Raw genomic sequence first — 15,691 nt, 5'->3', positions numbered from 1 at the left:
AGGTGGAGCACTTGAAGTCTTTTATTTCTGAATTACATTCAGACATCTTCTTAGAGACGGCTGATCACCAACCCACTCTGTGATCTCTGCCTTATATTTTTAAAGATTAGCTGTTTTCATGTATATCTCTTCTGAGTCAACTTTGTCCACAGTTTCACTAAGGAAAGTGACACAATCAATGGCTCTAGCACAGTGATATCGTAAAATTTATCTTTAAGAATTATTCAGGGGCCGGCCCCGTGGCTTAGCGGTTAAGTGCACGTGCTCCGCTGCTGGCGGCCCAGGTTCGGATCCCTCACGCGCACGGACGCACCGCTTCTCCGGCCATGCTGAGGCTGCGTCCCACATACAGCAACTAGAAGGATGTGCAGCTATGACGTACAACAATCTACTGGGGCTTTGGGGGAAAATAAATAAATAAGTAAAATCTTAAAAAAAAAAGAATTATTCATATTTACTTGTTTTTAAAATTAAATAATAAATGAAGGTATAAACTGAAAAGTATTTATAATATTTTGACATTTTTCCAGTCTTTATAGCTAGGATCAGAGCTGATTTGCCCAAAGTTTCAGAGGAAAACTTAACTCAGAGAATTAAGTGAATTCTCTAAAAAGAGCACAAGAGAGCTGATAAATGCAACTTCTTAATTATTACCTAAAATTCTAGGCATAAATATTATGGTGCAAGGAACTATAAGCACAACCTTCTCTTGAAGAACGCACAAGGCAGGGAAAGCGACCACTACTTATTTGACAGCAAAACTAATGAAAGCTAGAGAGTCTGGTTGACTCTCTTTGCCCCTTCTCACTCACCCCAACCCTGGAAAATAAAATGCAATGAAGAATATCACAGATTTATACAGCGAAAAGTAAAAATAATATTCCATAACACAAATTCCAGGGTACAAAGATAAAATTTAAATATACCCCCATCAGTTCTCTTGTTCAGATTCCAGCACAGCTGAGAAGAAATTTGATTGTTTCTTGTAGAGAAGAGAATGCCAAGGGGCTACTAACCTGAGCTCATCCAGGCAGCTGTATAAATGCCCTGAAATAACCACTCAAAGGAATGGTACTAAATACAGGTGATGTTGATGGAACAAGATCTGGTGATCAAGAAAGAAGTGAGAATAAGTCTCAGTTCAGATTTTCGTGTTTATGATATCAGTGACCTGTACTTTCTCTTTTATTCAGTCAAGGTGGAGAGGAATGGACAATATAAATTCTCACATTTCTTCTCCATCCATGGAGTTCTCTATCTGAGTTAGCTCAGTGGATAAAGCTGAGTTTTGATTTCTTCACCATAAAACCACCTGGCTTCACCATTTTCATGGCTACACCACTCACGGACCAGCAGTGTCATAAAAGTTTGTGGTTGGACACAAGGAAGAAAAGTATAAATAGAGGGAAAGTAAAAATACTCAAGTGCAAATCCAACTCTACCATCTTTATCTGGCAGCATGCTGAAAACATAGATCAAGAAAAGAATATAGGTTGGGCCGGTCCTGTGGCTTGGTGGTTGAGTGCGCGCGCTGCGATGCTGGTGGCCCGGGTTCGGATCCCGGGTGCGCATGGAGGCACCGCTTCTCTGTTCATCCTGAGGCCGAGTCCCGCATGCAGCAACTGGAGGGATGTGCAGCTACGACATACAACTATCCACTGGGGCTTTGGGGGGAAAAAATAAAATAAAATAAAATCTTAAAAAAAAAAGAGAAAAGAATATAGGATCTTCTGAGACATGGATGCTGAATCTAAAGTCCTACTGGAAAGATAGAGTCATTCACAAGAGAATTAACAACAAGGCTATGAGCCAGCAGGTGGACCTGGGAACCAGGAGACCAGAAGGTTTCAGCTCCACGTTACCGCACACACCGGGGTGACCTTCTACAAGCCCCCTCCTCTCTGGGCTACAGTCCACTTATTGTAGATGAAGTTACTCAACCAGAATATCCAGATGCCAATATTTTAATAGCTAAATAAAACAATTTATTATGACATTAGAAATGTATTTATTACAAAATATTTGGTATTTATTACAGAAAATTATATTTAAAAAGCCAGTGGTAATCTGACATCTTGGGAATATATACCACATCATGTTGAATACCAGATTGTATCTCACCTTTTCTCTACTTTACAATGTGTCAAAAACCATTTCTCATATATTTTAATGTTTAGTATATTAACCTTACTCCTAATATTGAATATATTTAATATTTTCATTTTAGAGATACTTCAAAGGAAGCACCTGCAAGAATTGGAGATTTCTGTAAAACTCAAGTCTTGATCATTGTCTTCATCCGTCTCAATGTCAACTTTAACTATGCAAGCCTGAATTTCTTGAGACTTGGTTTTCTGATCAGTTTGGCTTTACAGATCCTAATCCATAACAAAATTCCCTCCTGGGTATCCAAGCCTGAATTCACTTTTCACTCTAAAATGTATTCCCCTCCTTCCCTTCCATCAAGCAAGATCTCTCCCACTCTGCTGAGGATACTCAGAATCAAGAAGTCTCCATGAAGTGCCTCTATCTAGTCCTGTGTTGAAATCTGTACAAAGGGGAACACACTCACTCTATCCCCACCTTCTGTGATCTGACGGGATAAGACAGAGCCACTGACTCAGGACCACTTGTCCAGAACAGACAGATAGAAGAACAGTAGGTGTCCGTATCTTCTGCAAGCCTGAAGGTTAAAGAATCTTAGGAACAGAGAACTCAGGGTACACACTAAACAATCCTTAGAGACATTAGGTTAAATAAAATAAAATTACTGGTTTCAAGGTCAAAAATTGATATCACCAATAATATATGGTTCAAGCTATACTTGGGGTCAGGGCAAGCTATATGTTCATTCAAGTTAGAGCCATCGAAGCTGAATCCTCTCCTCTACTTCATCTAAAAAGAATTCCTGGGAAACATGGCATTTCAGGACAAATTTCAATGAGAGGAGAAAGAGAATCTTCAATATTCAGTATTATACTTTTTTAAAAGTACAGTACTCTCTGCTTTAGAGAAGCTGAGAGGCAGCCAAAGAGTGAATTAAAAGAAATACTGAGAGTGCGTGCAAGTCTGGTTGGTGGGGTAGAGCTGGAGAGGAAACCACATAACTGAGGACATCTCAAGATCTTCATATGTCCTGCTCCTCTTCTTGCCCAGTTAACCTACAGGCTGAATGGAGAGAGCCAACCGCACATTGGTCACTGAATTTGTCTTCCTGAGATTTTCCAACTCCCCATGTCTCCAGCTGCTCTTCTTCTCCCTCTTCCTCCTGGTCTACCTCTTGTCCCTGGTGGGCAATGCACTCATTGTGCTCATTGTGGCCCTGGATAGGCACCTCCACACTCCCATGTACTTTTTCATCTACAATCTGTCCTTGGTAGAGCTCTGGTACACCACAGTCATTGTGCCCAAAATGTTGTCCAATTTTCTATGTTCCCGAGGGGTCATCTCAGTTCCCAGCTGCATTGCCCAGTACTACTTCTTCTTCTCTTTGGCAGCCACTGAGCTCTTCATCCTCACCATCATGGCCTTTGACCGCTATGCTGCCATCTGCCGACCACTCCACTACCCACTACTGCTCAGTCCCCAAACATGTAGTACTCTGGCTGGGGTCTGTTGGTCTGTGGGATTTGTCTGCCCGATGTTCCCCTCTTTCCTCCTTGCACAAATCTCCTTCTGCACCCCCAACCAGATCAATCACTTCTTCTGTGATGCTGATCAGATTTTCCGCCTTTCCTGCACAGATACATATGCCATCCAAATCCTGGGCTATGCTCTTAGCTCTGTCATTATACTAGGATCCCTGGTCTTTACCGTGGCCTCCTATGCCCAAATCCTGATCACAATTTTAGCCATGGCCTCTGCTGCTGCCCGACACAAGGCCTTTTCCACATGCACAGCACACCTTTCTGTGGTCGCTATCTACTTTGGCACTCTCATCTTCATGTATGTCCGCCCAGCAGTAAAATATGAGTCAAACATCAACAAGATTGTGGCCATCTTCTACTCAGTCATCACCCCACTTCTCAATCCTCTCATCTATACACTCCGCAACAAGGATGTCAAGGAATCTCTGAAGGTGTTGTTATCCCAGATCCAAAGGATCTGACGTTCAAGCAGGGAGTCTCAGTGATGGTGCCACATGAGAACCCAGGCAAAGCAAAGCCAGTGGAATATCCAGGTAGTTAATAACCCCTAACCATTGCCTTTTACCTGTGCAATATCACTTTTTAAACCATTAAGTTTATAGATTTGCTTTTGCGGAGTTATCTGTGGCACATTTTAAGTGAAAGAGTTGCCTCTCCTGCCACCCAGTATGTCCCACTGCCTGTTTCTTCAGTTGTTCTGCTTCTCCAGAGGAGTGGATAATCTCATGTTAATATTGGTACAGGGAAATGGCAAAGACTTTGTAGTCCATGCATCTGGATTGGAAATCCAGCTCTCCTACTTGCTAGCATTAGTTAAGGTAAGGCAATGAGAGTTCTGCATAGGTAACCAAAGAACAGTAAATCCTTTTTACTTCCCTCAGGGTTGTTCTTATGTTCAATTGACCTAATAACATATAAAACAATGAACAAGTGTTGGTTTATTAGATTACATTATCCTCCATCAAGCATAATTACAGAGATCAGACTTCTACCAAAACAGCTATTTTTTCACAATGCAATTTTTTCTGATAATAAAGACAAAACATGCTCATTACAAAGAAGTGAAATAATACAAAATTGCATGATATAGAAAGTAAGAGATGATTCCCTGGCTTAATCAAAAGTTTAATTTTCAGTAGCATCCCTAATGGTGACTGCAGGCCCTTCAACTAAAAGATTTTTTCATTACTATGGTTAAAAATATCTGCCAGATAAGCCAAATTTAGATAAAAATCTTTATTCTAAAGTGTCCAAATGTGACAATTTTGTTAAAAAAAGAAATTAGATTTCTGAAAGCCAGACAGATTCTGCATGGTAGATAAGCTCTTCATATTATGACCCCATTTCATGACAAAATCCTTTTTAAATCAATGGTACAGAGCCCTGCTTCTGATTACTCCTGATGACTGTTTTGACTGTAGATTTTCAGTGTTGTTGTAAACATCTCTATTACTAGAGTATGCCTGTGTAAAGCGCAATGAATGATAAGAATTCAGGAGCTTCCTTCATCTCTAAAATATCAAAACCAGATGCACCACCAAAATCACAGATGCTTCATCTGAGCTGAGTGTGAAGCTTTTCTTTACAAAGTTTTGTTAAAAAAAAAAAAAACTTTTATCATTTCCAGAATTTCAGTAACCTTAATAGTTTACAAAGAAAACTCATAAAATAGGAATTATCTGATAACATCAGCTTGAGCAGAGCAAACAGAAAAAAGATCTGGTACATTGAGAGACGTCTGCAGTTTCACACAATTGTTCACTGAAAAGAAAGGGCAAGGCACTGTTCCTCAATGACCTACTTCAAAATGGTTAAAGAAATATCAACTAGTCCATAATAAATTTCATCTTTAATAAAGAAATAGCTTATAGTGTTTCCTCAGTTCCCTTCCATGAGCCACCTGCCCCATTTCCAGGGCACCTGCCTTCACTAAAGCTCTTCCATCCGGCTTCCTTTGTTTGGCAATTTGAAAGCAACTTTATAGTGTGCTCTAAGAAAACGTTTTTGCTGAGTAGTATTCCATTGTGTATATATACCACATCTTCTTTATCCATTTGTCCCTTGATGGGCACTCAGGTTGCTTCCAAGTCTTGGCTATTGTGAATAATGCTGCAACGAACACAGCCGTAAGAAATGATGAAATCCAGCCATTTGTGACAACATGGATGGACATTGAGGGTATTATGCAAAGTGAAATAAGTCAGAGGGAGAATGTCAAATACCGTATGATTTCACTCATTAAGTAGTAGATAATTACAACAACCTACAAACACATAGAGACAGAGATTGGATTGGTGGTTACCAGAGGGGAAGAGGGAGGGAGGAGGGCAAAAGGGCTAATTAGACACATGTGTGTGGTGATGGATTGTAATTAGTATTTGGGTGGTGAATATGAGAACATGATGTAATCCACGCAGAAATAGAAGCATAATGATGTACACCTGAAATTTATACAATGTTATAAACCAATGTTACTGCAATAAACAAAAAATTAAAAAAAAAAAAAGAAAAGAACGAGTCAACCATGTGAGTCAACGGATGTGATAGTTATTTAGATGGTGGTAATCATTTCACAATGTGCATGTAAATCAAATTACCACATTCCACACTTTAAATATATAATACTATATTTGTCAATTATTCCTCACTAAATTTGGGGGAAAAAATAGCAAAATTACTTAACTCCTTTGAGCCTCAGTTTTCTCACGGTAAAGTAGGAATGATTTTAGTACTTCCTTCACTGAGTGTTTGAAAGAATTAAATGAGCTAACAAGTGCAAAAGAAACCACAGAACAATAACATATACAATGAGCACACAATAAATGTTACTTATTTCTAATCCATTCATAACATATTATATAACAAGGAATTATTAATGCAATGAATATATAATCCTTCAAAACAAAAAGAATGGACCTCAATTGAAAGATGGACAAACTACCTGGCATTTATTACTGTTATTAGAAAGCTTGAATAGATGTCAGATCGCGTATTGATATTCCTTGGATGAAGTAGACAGAATATTTTTCCCTAAAGGTTACAGCAAGAAGCAAGGATACACATTGGAGAGACTAGCCTCATTCTCTCAGAGAGAAATGTGAGATTTGGGACTCCAAAATTAAAGAAAACAACTTAGGGGGTGGCCTGGTGGCATAGCAGTTAAGTGTGCACACTCTTCTTTGGCAGCCCGGGGTTCGCAGGTTGGGATTCCAGGCATGCACCGATGCACTGCTTGTCAAGCCATGCTGTGGCGGCATCCCATATAAAAAAAAAAGTAGAGGAAGATGGGCATGGATGTTAGCCCAAGGCCAATCTTCCTCAGAATAAAGAGGAGAATTGTCATCGAATGTTAGCTCAGAGCTAATCTTCCTCACAAAATAAAAAAGAAAGAAAGAAAACAATTTAGTATTATTACCAACAGTGAAGAGTCAGATTTAGAAAGAACAAAAGCAATACTACATCTCTCTATTCCCCTTTCTTTGTTTTCCACAGAACCACAGTAATAAATGAGTAGAATATTAAAGATAATCATTTTCTGTACAGATCAATGGCATGTGACTGGCCCCCATTCCTTAACTGTCATTGACAAATTTCTTCTCATTTTATGCCCAGAGTTTTTCCAGGGAAGTCCCCATGATGAGAATGTGCATCCATACCTCTGTCTCAAGAAATAAAAGATCATTTAACTTGGAAAACATCTGAGGCCATTGACTCTATGCTGTCCATGGCTCTGAAACTAAGGAAGAAACATAGTAAAGGAAAGAAAATAGGACCAATGGAAAAAAATGAAACTCAAGATAGGATTTCTCCAAGGGGAATTCTCTCAGATTGCAGGTATGGAAATGTATCCTATTTACCCTTGCAGCAATCCTTCTCAGACCCAGGGGACACGCTCTCTCAAGATTTGCATGTCTAGTGATTTTGTCTCATAAAAGGCAGGCAGAATTTCAAAAAGAGAGGAAGAGGTTTTTGAAGATGAAGAGCTCATGCTACAATGTCAATATGAACTATCACTTCAAATACTTTTCTACTATTTATACTCAAGGGGAATGTAAACCTGAAAAGCTTTCTTAGCTGTGAATTTGAACACTCAGTCAGGTAAGAGAATGAAATAGGAAACAGGTATGCCCATATTTTTTGTCTGTTTGCTAGTATTAAAGTTTAATACTCAGGATTGAGCGATGGTTTCCATGTCTTATGATGGCTTCCTCATTGTGTTTGTGAATTATGAAGGCTCTTTACTTCCTACATTTTTATTGCTGTATCTCATTCTCAATTCAACATGCCTGGTTCTCTAGATATTCTCCAAAGTAAATGTGCAATCTCTAAATGTTGAAAATGTAGTAAAATAAATCATTTAGTACAGACAAGTCTGACAGCTAATTTTCTTTAAATATTAGGAAAAAAAATTTCCCCAAATTAATTTTCGATACAATTTTGTTTTGTGGGACAGAGAACCATAAATCATATTTGATATAGCGTTTGTATATTAAACAGGAGAGGTAAATTTAAACAATATAAAATATATACATGACTATCAAAAATGGCTACTCCGAATTGCTTCAAACTAGCCTTTCACGGAGGTGTAGTCGAGGTTAGATAATTTCTCAAAATTTCCTCCGGTTATAAAGCCTAAAATCTCATGGGCTCCCTAGAAGTGTTCCCTAGTTAAATCACTTTTTTATGCTAGTCACATCAAATCTTTTTCTTCTCACCTCAGGGATTTTCCAACCTTTGAATGACTCCCCTTCTATAGGAAGCACTCCAAAGTCTGCACCTCTATCAGATTTCTTATAGAAGTTCTTATTATTCTCTCCTTCTCTATTTTTCTTAGGTAAAACCCCTTCAAGTGGTTTCTTATCAGGTCAAGAGATAGCAAGCAGTGTGCTGGAGTACTTAAAACTTGCCCCTTTTAGAGCTGACTTAGGAAGTTGAAAGGAAACTTGTATCAGAGGGTAGATGTTCACAGTCAAAGAAGATAATAGGCTGGCAACAAGCCTGGAAGAAGGAAAAATATTAATGATAAATTTAATAATGAAAACAATGGTTAAGTCACAGTCCATAACCAACATGTAACGTTAAGATTTAATAGCTTAATGGTCCAAATACTTATAACCTCTGAGGTTGTGACTATATAAAACAGCAATGCTCTCCCTCAAAACACTGCTATCTAAGTAGGAAAATCCTAGACTGAAAGACTGTGATTACCATCAGAGAGAGCCATCTCTCTTCATTTGTTATTTTGTCTTTCCTTTTAAGTGATGCTGAATCAAACATCAGTTACTGAATTTCTCCTCCTGGGAGTAACAGACATCCAAGTACCGCAGCCTTTTCTCTTTGTGGTTTTCCTCACAATTTATTTTCTCAATGTGGCTGGGAATGGAGCCATCCTGATGGTTATCATCTCTGATCCAAGACTCCATTCACCTATGTATTTCTTCCTGGGCAATCTGTCATGTCTAGATATCTGCTACTCCACAGTGACACTGCCAAAGATGCTGGAGAACTTCCTCTCTATGCACAAAGTAATTTCTTTCTTGGGATGCATAACCCAGCTTCACTTCTTCTACTTTCTGGGCAGCATGGAGGCCATGGTGTTGGCCGTAATGGCCTTTGACCGCTTTGTGGCTATCTGCAAACCACTTCATTACCCTCTTATCATGAATCATCAGCTCTGTACCCAGATGGCTGTCACTATCTGGATCATTGGCTTTTTCCATGCCCTGCTGCACTCCATAATGACCTCTCACCTGAACTTCTGTGGTTCCAACCTTATCCATCACTTTTTCTGTGATGTTAAGCCATTGCTGGAGTTGGCCTGTGGGAACATTGAGCACAACCAGTGGCTGCTCAATACTGTTACAGGGATCATTGGCATGGGTCCATTGTTTTTAATGCTTCTCTCCTATTTCTACATTATCACCCACCTCTTCTGCAAGACTAGTTCTTGCAGCATGCTTCACACAGCATTATCTACTTGTGCCTCCCACTTCATGGTAGTTATTCTTTTCTATGCTTCTGTTGTCTTTATTTACATTCGTCCTGCCTCACATAGCTCCATGGACCAGGACCGGGTCATTGCCATCATGTACAGTGTGATCAATCCTGTGCTAAATCCAGTGATCTATACTTTGAGGAATAAGGAAGTAAGGGGAGCCTTGAGTAGAGTGATCAGAATGAGGCTCTAACTTGAAGAAATCTAGAGCACTCTTCTGAGACATAAATAAAAAGGCAACGAGAAAGTTGAGGTGTGAAATTGTACTGCTTCTCAATTGTTCTCACATTGTTTACAATACGTATGACAGAAAGAACTTAATATAGAAAAAATAAATGGAAAGTCCAGTCCATTTGTGCTAAACAATGCATTCCTACGGAAGCTTGAACAAATGGGACGCTAGCCACAGGATCCTAATGTTAAATTTGTTTTTGGAATATCAGTTGATACAATTAATTTATGTATTCTTATGTGTTTTTGAATGAAATAAGATATAGAAACATTCTTATGTTGCCCATGTATTGGGTAGTTGGTGTATACCTGGGCCTGTTTACCTAAGTTAACATATTTTAATGCAAGCAATAGAATTATTATGCTCTTATATATATGTGTGTGTGCGTGTGAGGAAGATCAGCCCCGAGCAAACATCCATGCCAATCCTCCTCTTTTTGCTGAGGAAGACAGATTCTGAGATAACATCTATTGCCAATCCTACTCCTTTTTTTCCCCAAAGCCCCAGTAGATAGTTGTATGTCCTAGTTGCACATCCTTCTAGTTGCTGTATGTGGGATGCCTCCTCAGCATGGCCAGAGAAGCAGTGCATCGGTGCGCGTCCAGGATAGGAACCTGGGCCGCCAGTAGCAGAGCGCGCACACTTAACCGCTAAGCCACAGGGCCAGCCTCTGCTATTACGTATTAAAGATTTGAATTATGGCTATGGTTAATCAATTGGAAAAGTAAATGCTAACTCTTATATGAGTTAAAGGAAATTTTTAAACGGTATGACACGATTTCTTTTTCTAAAACCAGGGAGGGAAGTAAGTAATTAAACCAAATAATGTTGTAATAATTAATTAACAAACATAAAATAACCAATGGTTTATCTAAAGAATATTAGAACCTCTATCTCCATATAGATGTTTTATAAGTCAACTGGACAAACTGTCACGGATTACTGTAACATATTATTAAAAGAGGAGACAGATTGAAAAAAATCTCAGGAATCCCTTTGTAGCTGATTAGTATGTTATTTTCCCCTCATGGAAAATGTGTTTGATCATGGAAAATGACGAGTGCCAAAACTTTTAGTATTTTTTTTGTTTTGTTTTCCTACTTCTATACTTTTTTTCACAGACTATAATGTGATATAATACCATGTAATATCACTGAAATGTGAAGAATTCATGACAGTTTTGTCTTGTTTTTCTTACTTCTCACCAAACTCATGTTAAGTAAAAGCTATTAAATCATAATTGCTGAGGTATTTTTGGAGTTAATAGACAAGAGGTACTGTGTTGTATAGTTTCTAAGTTCCTAGAAATGGCTACTGGGCCTAAGGATGGTGAGTGTCAGCATTTATAACTATTCAGAGGTACAGACAGACAAGACTATGAAAGTATATTTTGACTTCATAGACTGAATTTTCAGTCTCTGCATTCACTCTTGTAAACCCAAACAAGGCGGTCCTGACCTCACTCTCACGCTTCTTCCATCTTCCAACTCTGCCTTCTTTTGTCCCTCAAGTCTAGTTTTGTTTATAAAAGAATATGTGTGTGAAGAAGGTGTCTTCTACCCTGAACTCAGACCAGCATTTCTGTTGATCACTCTTTTTTACATAATCCAAGCTGCACTGACACTGTGAACTATAGAGGAGCATATGAATTCTGCTTATTTTTTGCTTTATACCCCATTAGCATCCCAAAACTAGAAGCTTAAAACACCTATTTAATTAAATTGCATTATTCTGTGGGTCAGAAATTGGGATAAACACAGCATGGAAGAGTTGACTCTGCTCAATATTATCTTGGGCCTCAGCTGGGAAGACTTGAACTGCTGGGCATGGAATAGCTGAGAGCAGACAAAATCTCTCTATATATATTTCTTTCTTTCTTCAGTTTCTCCATGTGGCTATCAAGTGCTTTCAGCAGTGGTGCCTCAAGGTAGACTTTTTTACATGGGGGCCAACAGACCAAGGCAAAAGCTACCAATCATCTCACAGACAAACCCACGGACCAGTATTAACATCACTTTTACCATACTCTACTGGTCAAAACAGTTACAAACCAACCAAGCTTCACAGAGAGAGGAAATAATCCCTACCTCTCATTGGAAAGAGTGTCAAAGATTTTTCAAACATCCTTAATCTACCACAGTCCCAACTCTGATTACTAATGGTTTACTTGTCGTCACATACAAAATACACTTACTCTCCCTCCATATGATCCTTAAATCTCATCTCTTAATAGTATCAGTTCAAAGTCTAAGTCATTTCATCTAAATTACATCAAAGCACAGATAGGGCTTCTTGGGTATGGTTCCTCAAGTATGGCTCTTTTGATCTGAAGAACTTTGAACTAAAGAGTCAAGTTATCTGCCCATCACACACTCAACACTTAGTGGCAAGATAGTATAGGATGACCGTAATAGAAAATACCATTTCAAAAGTGAAAACAGGAGGCACATAACAGAATGTAACAGTTGTGAAATCCAGTTGGGGACATGTTTCTAACTCTGTCCCCTACAGCGCAAGATGATGAAATGGAAAATGATGATGCTAATTAAATTCTTTTCAAAATATTTTAGGGTCTTATGATTCTTAATGAAGTTTACTCAGTTAGACAAATACCATACCCACAAAACTCTATGAGACAGGCATCTCTCTGGGTAGGGCTAAAAATCACATTATTACGTCATGATACCCTTAAAATTCCTATAAACAATTTCATCTGTTTGCAAGTGTCTATATTATGTTAAGCGAAATAAACCAGAAAGAGAAAGACAAACACTACATGATTTCACTCATATGTGGAAGATAAACCAACACACAGACAGATAGAACAGTTGGTGGTTACCAGGGGCAAGGGGGCTGGGGGATGGGCACAAGGGGTGAAGGGATGCATTTACATGGTGACTGACAAATGATAATGTACACAAAAAGTTCACAATAAAATTAAAAAATAAAATAAAATAAAATGAAGATTTTTTTTAAAAAGTGAAATCACTACTTTTACTTTCCAGTCTCTTGTTTGGCTATATAAACAAGCTTCATCCAGAGGAGTTGAAAAACATATGTGATCCCTATTAGGCTTGGTATCATTCCATCAAAAGCCATTAGTAGCAATAAAATTTTTTTAAATAAAAATTGCTGTTATATATTGGCAAAAGCTGAAAGTGTATGAAAATATGTAGAAATAATAATTAAATAAAAATGTTGTTAAATGAGAAAAAAAATGAAAGTGTCTATAAAGCATGTCCTTAAGATTCTTTGGGGCTTTCTGCTCCAGCATAGAGGGTCTAGGAAGCCTGAGCTTATGATTTTTAGAAGCTATTCTAGGATTTGCTTTTATCTTTCTGAGGTTTCAACAAAGAATCTTACTCCACAACTCTGAGAATTTTATGCAAAGCCATAATTTGCTAACAACATAATAGCAAATAATTATCTGCATTATATTTACTCCCATTAAAATAACTCTACAATAGATTCTCCTATAAGCTACAATTTGATTTAAGTTGCACTGAGGAGAATTACGGGGTGGTCAGTTCCCTGGCTCTTGAAACGCAATTACAGAGGAGAGCAGTCACCTTACCCACATCTAGGGAATGGAAAGCGATGTCAGTCTCTACACAGGATGCTACATAAACAATCAGCTTTCTCCCAGAGCAGGATCACGAAGGGATGATGAAGACAGTGGAGAGAAAGAGCCACAGAAGCTCATTCTTGGACATGGCTTGAAAATTCCCAGAATTGACTAAGGCACATTTCAGAGGGGCTAACTTCAAGCTCAAGTTAGTAACCATTTATATCACTATGGGTTTGGTCACATATACACCCCACTTTGCATCAGTAATTCAACTTGGAAAAGAAAGCACACATTCCCACGTGTCCCCCAAGTTGTAAGGATATTTCACAAGCCAGAGCCCAGTAACATTATATGATTATTAGTTCCCCACACTCTACCCTGACATCTTAGGCAGCTTACATCCAAGGAGTCTTTAACAACAGTATCTCATGAACCTAACTGGAAATATTGTTTTATTGCATGTCTTTGAAAGCTTCTTGAGAATTACCAATTCATTTTCACATGGAAAAAATGGTATTATATCCAGCAAGACTTTACCAAGATAAATCATGGCTTTTTGCGGTTTCTATGAGAGAGTTACAGAGTCCTGCCATTTTACCATTTTTCTTCACTAGACTACAAGCTAGAAGTAAATAATATCCAAGATGGGTAGTATATCTTATTTATCTTTGTTTCCCAAGTACAGTGTAGCTGTTTCGTAAACCATCAGAGAAAGAATGAATAGAAATGCATGAATGGATGAATAAATGAATAAAAATGGTCATTTGATTCATTATGCTTGGCTTTCTGAAAATGAAATGGCATTAAACAACGTCAGGTGGAAGAAAAGCACCAAAGATCACAACTGTAGAGAAGATTATAAGAGAGTCAATCCTCACTATGTGTGCATTCAGCATTTGTGAAATGACCTACACCCTGAAATTTGTAACCCTAAATTCAGTACTTATAGCACTTTCCTGGTCATGCATGGCCTGAGCCTGTGTAGATGGAAAAAAAATTTGAAGCATGTGATGGTTGTGTTCTCACCTGAGCTTCAAAAAAATGAACCTCTGCCCTCTTGTTTCAGCTCTCACTCTGTAAACGTGTCCCTTTTTTTTTTTTTTTTTTGGTGAGGAAGATTAACCCTGAGCTAACATCTATTGCCAATCCTCCTCTTTTTGCTGAGGAAGACTGGCCCTGGGCTAACATCTGTGCCCATCTTCCTCTACTTTATATGTGGGATGCCTGCCACAGCATGGCTTGATAAGCGTGTGTAGGTCCACGCCTAGGATCCAAACCAGCAATCTCCAGGCCGCCAAAGCAGAGTGCACGATCTTAACAACTACAGCACCGGGCCAGCCCCTGTTCTTTTTTTTTTTTCATTGAGGTAATGTTGGTTTATAACATTATATAAATTTCAGGTGTACATCATTATGTTGCAATTTCTGTGTAGATTGCATCATGTTCACCACCCAAAGACTAATTACCATCTATCACTATACACGTGTGCAAATCACCCCTTTTGCCCTCCTCCCTCTCCCTATTCTCTTTGGTAACCACCAATCTAATCTCTGTATGTATGTGTTTATTGTTGTTGCTGTTGTCTTTATCGTCTATTTATGAGCGAGATCACACAGTATTTGATTTTCTCCCTCTGACTTATTTCGCTTAGCATAATACCCACAAGGCCCATCCATGTTGTTGCAAATGGCAAGATTTCATCTTATTTATGGCTGAGTAGTATTCCATTTTGTATATATACCACATCTTCTTTATCCATTTGTCCCTTAATGGGCACTTAGGTTGTTTCCAATTCTTGGCTATTGTGAATAATGTTGCAATGAATATAGGGGTGCATATATCTTTACACATTCATATTTTCATGATGGTTGGGTAAATACCCAGCAGTGGAATATCTGGATCATATGGTAGTTCTATTATTAATTTTTTGAGAAATCTCCAAACTGTTTTCCATAGTGGCTGCACCAGTTTGCATCCCCACCAGCAGTGTATGAGTGTTCCCTTTTCTCCACATCCTCTCCAAAACAACAAGCATCCTTTTCATCACATATTTAGGGCCACGTTTTTCACAATTTGGGTTTTTTGTGTATGTGATTTCACTGTCTCAAATGATTGCCGTGTGTAGTGCTGAAGTGCTGTCTATGGTTCCCAAGTGCAAAGGGGCTGACGTGCTTTACATGGAAAATGCATGTGTTAGATCAGCTTTGTTCAGTCATGAGTTATAGTGCTGTTGGCTGTGAGCTCAATGT

At 38.6% G+C, this 15,691-nt stretch overlaps 2 protein-coding genes across 2 annotated transcripts; both read left to right on the top strand.

Annotated features, from left to right (window-relative positions):
- Positions 1-3,172: 3,172 nt before the first annotated feature.
- LOC131413309 (olfactory receptor 6N2-like) lies at positions 3,173-4,108 on the top strand. The gene has a single exon (XM_058553881.1). It carries the CDS (start codon positions 3,173-3,175, stop codon positions 4,106-4,108), a length of 936 nt encoding a protein of 311 aa, XP_058409864.1.
- Positions 4,109-8,908: 4,800 nt separating this feature from the next.
- On the top strand, positions 8,909-9,835 carry LOC131413467 (olfactory receptor 12D1-like). Its single transcript, XM_058553996.1, has one exon. The coding sequence runs from the start codon at positions 8,909-8,911 to the stop codon at positions 9,833-9,835; it is 927 nt and encodes a 308-aa protein (XP_058409979.1).
- Positions 9,836-15,691: the final 5,856 nt, after the last annotated feature.

The sequence above is a fragment of the Diceros bicornis genome, chromosome 14, assembly GCF_020826845.1.
Source record: "Diceros bicornis minor isolate mBicDic1 chromosome 14, mDicBic1.mat.cur, whole genome shotgun sequence".
NCBI lineage: Eukaryota > Metazoa > Chordata > Mammalia > Perissodactyla > Rhinocerotidae > Diceros > Diceros bicornis.
The sequence above is the reverse complement of the archived record's forward strand: the minus strand, read 5'-3'. Positions and strand labels throughout refer to the sequence as shown.

Bases quoted from the DNA above. Each gene is read 5' to 3' on its own strand.
- LOC131413309 (XM_058553881.1), top strand. From the start codon at position 3,173: ATGGAGAGAGCCAACCGCACATTGGTCACTGAATTTGTCTTCCTGAGA.
- LOC131413467 (XM_058553996.1), top strand. From the start codon at position 8,909: ATGCTGAATCAAACATCAGTTACTGAATTTCTCCTCCTGGGAGTAACA.